Source organism: Mizuhopecten yessoensis, unplaced genomic scaffold, assembly GCF_002113885.1.
Source record: "Mizuhopecten yessoensis strain PY_sf001 unplaced genomic scaffold, ASM211388v2 scaffold7725, whole genome shotgun sequence".
In the NCBI taxonomy this organism is placed as follows: domain Eukaryota; kingdom Metazoa; phylum Mollusca; class Bivalvia; order Pectinida; family Pectinidae; genus Mizuhopecten; species Mizuhopecten yessoensis.
The window spans coordinates 511,095-516,008 of NW_018407191.1; the positions used below are offsets into that span (position 1 = coordinate 511,095).

At 34.9% G+C, this 4,914-nt stretch overlaps 1 protein-coding gene across 1 annotated transcript; it reads left to right on the forward strand.

The window, feature by feature from the left end:
* Positions 1-1,464: 1,464 nt before the first annotated feature.
* LOC110454224 (ornithine decarboxylase-like) lies at positions 1,465-4,635 on the forward strand. The gene is made up of 6 exons (XM_021503633.1): positions 1,465-1,551; positions 1,953-2,033; positions 2,883-3,055; positions 3,687-3,852; positions 4,203-4,333; positions 4,620-4,635. Exons 1-6 carry the CDS (start codon positions 1,465-1,467, stop codon positions 4,633-4,635), a joined length of 654 nt encoding a protein of 217 aa, XP_021359308.1.
* The last annotated feature ends 279 nt before the right edge of the window (positions 4,636-4,914 follow it).

Genomic DNA, 4,914 nt, shown 5'->3' on the forward strand with positions numbered 1-4,914 from the left:
TGGTTGGGGGTTGAGTATCTCAACCTATCAATGTCATGGTTAGAACATGGGAAACCCCAACCTATCAATGTCATGGCTAGAACATGGGAAACCCCAACCTATCAATATCATGTCTAAAACATGGGAAACCTCAACCTATCATTACAACATGGGAAACCTCAACCTATCAATGTCATGATTAGAACATGGGAAACCTCAACCTATCAATGTCATGGTTAGAACATATGAAACGCATTCGCAGTATTAGTGTAACAGGCAATGCCTGTCTCTTGCTAGACACGTTTAAATGGAGTCATTTGATTGGTCGAAGACTTTCTGGATAATCGAAACTGTATTAATACCAAATTGCCACAGACTGCAACGCACTTACAAGGAATTCATCGTCTGACTGAATTGGTGGAGAAATCCATCGGACGAGAATAACACTGACTAAGGTGAGTTGTTCTTAAAAGTTATTTTTATTGGAATGAAAATATCCACATTATGCAGCAGGAAGAACCAACGTATTTCCAAGTTTGTGTTACATTTTACCAATATTACTTTAGACAACTAGTTTCTAGAATAATAACGTTATCTTAGTATCACGAATAGCATTATAGTACAAAATATTAATAATCTTAGGATTTTTTGTTATTTCAGCTATGCTATATTTCCAAAATATTAGCTAGAACAGTTAACAAGGTAATTGGGGAAAATGTAAACAACAGTTCATATATGTTTGATATGTGATTCTGATTAAATGAGGCATGTAGTTTTGTAAAGTCAAATAAAAGTCAAACGAGGGGAAATCCATTATTACACAACGTGTTGTTATATTGTCACACAAAACGAGAGGGTCTGTATGTTATGATGTTTAAGTGATAGGTATATCCCTTAGGACTTGCATACTTCATTTTGAAAAATGAATAACGTTGCTCATATAATCCACCAATATCTACATAAGACTTTTGAATTATTTAGTGATGTGAAAAGATTTGGTGTATTTATCGGACAGCAAGTTGTTAGCATTTGCATGTATTGTGCTCATCTCCTTATCTGGTGATATATTTTAACATTAAAAACAAACAATGATACCAGTTTAGCATACCAGGTAGTAAAATTAAACAGTGCTATATATAGAGGTAGGTTATAAGCTGACACGCCGGTGTTATGAATCTTCAGTATTGTTTGAATAATGCTGGCAGTCTTCAAGTTCGGCTTTACTGCATACGAGTTTTGTTTTTTTACAGGTTATTGCTTCAGCCAACCTATTTCCATCCAGACACTTTGATAGTTTTGTTATTTTTTCCGCTCCTTTAATATTCCGATGACGACATTCAAGTCTACACTATTATGTACCACCATCCGTACAGCATTTATCTATCTATTCACAAATAATTGCCACATTAAATTGAATACAGAAATAATTTATTAATTTTAAAGAAGACATTGTCTTTATTGGTTGTACACTTTTTTTTAAAGAAAATGACGGATAACGATATGCTGATTGTTGATGCAAGGCTTTCCCATTCAAACTACATCAAACGAGAGATTGCTTACCAGGCAGAACTGGTAAGATTATCTAATTTTGAATGTTGTTGGCGATTCAACTTTCTAACAGACAAAACTTTTTGTCGAGAGCTTTCATGCCATCATAACGTGTAAAAAATATCAACATCCCTTTCTTCTCATTTCTTCTATTTTGATGTTTCCATCAATTAAGGCAATTTTTGCTGCACCATTTTGCAATATAAGCGTTTCACAAACACGTTTATGCTGTAATTTTTTCGTGGTTATTTGACATATATTTACCCATTCATTTATGATTTTAGTTTGGTGCTTTTACCTTATTACCATAACTAGACAGAAAATAGAAATGTTGACCAAATCCTAACGGCTGCTTCATAGATATCATTGTACCTTAGATTCGTTCGTGTACTATTCGTATAAAATACATGATTTATTTAATACAGGGTATAGACGATCCTCTGGTTATCGTTGATATTGACGAGGTGGTGGAGAGGTACAGAAAATGGTACCATTTGCTTCCAAGGGTAGTGCTATTCTATGTTAACGTTATATTTATCAATACCTGTTTCTTTATATTAAACATGTAATGCGAGTTTCGGCTTGTTTCTATTTTGAACATTTTTTTGACACATTTCCAACAAATTATTCATGATAGAAAACAGTTTTTCATATTACGCAAAATTTAATATTCCTACCAACGAGGCGAGCAATGGACATGTGGACTTTGCAGAAAGTCACAGCTGATTCGATATAATTTCCATGACAAGGAAATGTTATATGCGATTCTTTCAAAAACCCGTTTGTATTTCTATCCCAATAGCATTGAAGTGCAACAATGATGAAAAAATAGTTGACGTCCTTGTAAGACTAGGGAGCAGTTTTGACTGTGCGAGCAAGGTATGCGCTTCTTCCAATCATCCTGTACAAAATACGAGTTCGAATCGATCGTATTTGTATAAGTTCTTACAACCTAATCCAAATAATCCAGTCTTTTCTCAATCCCTTTTTTATGCAGATATGCTTAACATTGTTTCGACAGTTCCCTATACAAATTATCCCAGTCAGGCGATACTTAGGAACTAAGTGTTGGCAGGCATGAGAAGAATTAAGATAACACTCAGAAATTGGCGGTGTGATTCATTCACAATTTCTAAAAAAATAAATATAAGTAAACTATCTTCATAACGCCACCGTCATTATTATTTCATTACTCTGAAGGAAAACAAATCAAAAGATAAGCGATAAGCAGTGATTCCATTTAAACTAAAATGTCATTTTTGAAAGGAAAAAGAAGCTTCGTTTAAATCGAGGTGATATATATATATATATATATATATATGTGAAATGATCATATCTTTTGTTCTTCCAAGTAGGCTGAAATAAAGCAGGTGTTAGACCTAGGAGTCGATCCGTCACGCATCATATACGCCAACCCATGTAAACAAAACGCACATCTTCCTTTCGCCAAGAAACACAATGTAGACCTGATGACCTTTGACAGCGAGGAGGAATTGATCAAGATCAAAATGTTGTATAGATCAGCAAGGTTAGTTTCATAAATGACATTGGTGAGGTACCGTCAGTGTGATTCTTTAAGGGAACTTAATTTTCGCAGTAAGGACAAGTCTGTTAATTCGACAACAAAGCAGTCATTTGCAGTAATGAAATATCATCTATGATAATGAATGTATCAAGACTTCCATTTAAACACTTCATATGATTTCAAGGCATTCACGAAACTAAAAATGCGCAAAATGAATAGTTGGGTGCGACATGTTAAATATCTATATATGGTATTAATCTTGAAGCCTGGCGTTATATTACAGATTACTGTTGAGATTTAGGCCAAATCACATGTGTACCGTCATGTATGACCTAGGGAAGAAGTTCGGTTGTGTCTTTGTAGAGGCCCTGGATTTGTTTATATCGGCAAAGAACAAAGGGTTGAACGTCATTGGTGTGAGGTGAGAGATATAAATGCAAATTTGACAAGTTAAATCAAATATATCTTCAGACGTTATCATATAGAATAACTTGTTAAATAATTTACCTAAATTAGTCATTTAAATATGCCTGTCGGCAGTAGAACGCGAAGATTTAGAACGCTCCATATCTCAACATTATTTCGGAGAAATGTGAGACAGTCAAAATTGTGACTAGTTCGTGTGTCGTTTTAGTTTCCATGTTGGAAGTGACTGTCTCAGTTCCGACGCATTTGCTTTTGCAATCAAAGAAGCACGGAGAATATTTGACATGGGACAACAGGTCGGATTTGATATGAACGTCCTTGACATTGGAGGTGGATACCGAGGCCGAGATGTTGATCATCCGACCATAGAAGAGGTATAGTCCTTGAACTCGTTGCAGAAATATATATTTGCTCATGGTAATATAATCGGAAAACTAATACTGGAAGCCAGGGTTTTTATTACTTAGTTGACATTGTGTGTTTATTTTCATGTGTTTTATAGACAAGTCTTACTCAATAGATATTATTTTAATGTTTGGTTTCAAGAATGAACCTTTCCACAGTAATCTTTACCTTAACTGTGCAAACCGTATAAAAGATTCCCAATAAAAAATAATAAGAACTTAACGATACAACTTTCTTGCACATGTAAACCCGCCTGATAACATGTTCATACTTGTCACACAGACACTGTATTTCCATTCATTTATCATCTTTACGTAAGAATGCAGACATCATAAACCAGTGCCTTGATGAGTATTTCCCTGCAGCAGAAGGAGTAAAAATAATCGCCGAACCAGGACGTTACCTTGTAGAAACTGCTGTCAGCGCTGCAGCCAATATCATAGGCCGGAGGTTTGTCTATGACCAGGGTATGTGTAGAGCATACAAATGTAAATGTGTTATACGTTTCGCAGATTAACACCGACTGTAAATCGAGTTGGAAATGTACGATTAAATGCGTTAGGACTAATGCGTTGTTAATGAACAGTTATATAAACGGAGATAATTAGTATTGGTAGTTATGGCAGAGAGCATAAAATCACCCCGAACAGCCTTTAAATGTCGTCTTGTGCTTACATCTTCCTCGAATGTATCTCTGGTAATTTAATATTCTGATTAAATTTGCTTTTGATTTCAGACAAAAAACGTATTGAACATGTTTTGTACAACATAAATGATGGGATATATGGATCTGTGAGTAGAGTGAACGATGGCACAAAGGTACTCGTGATATCACCGGTTCTAAACAAGGTTTGTATACCGATCATAGTAATCGTATATCATCTAACCCTAACCCTAACCCTAACACAGAATGTATTGCATAATATGAAAAGGCAAAGCCTTAAAAGAGCGTACCTTTTGTTGATCTCTGATATTTACTGATTCAGAATACAACTTTCAGAATAAGATAAGATAAACTTTATTTAAAGTCG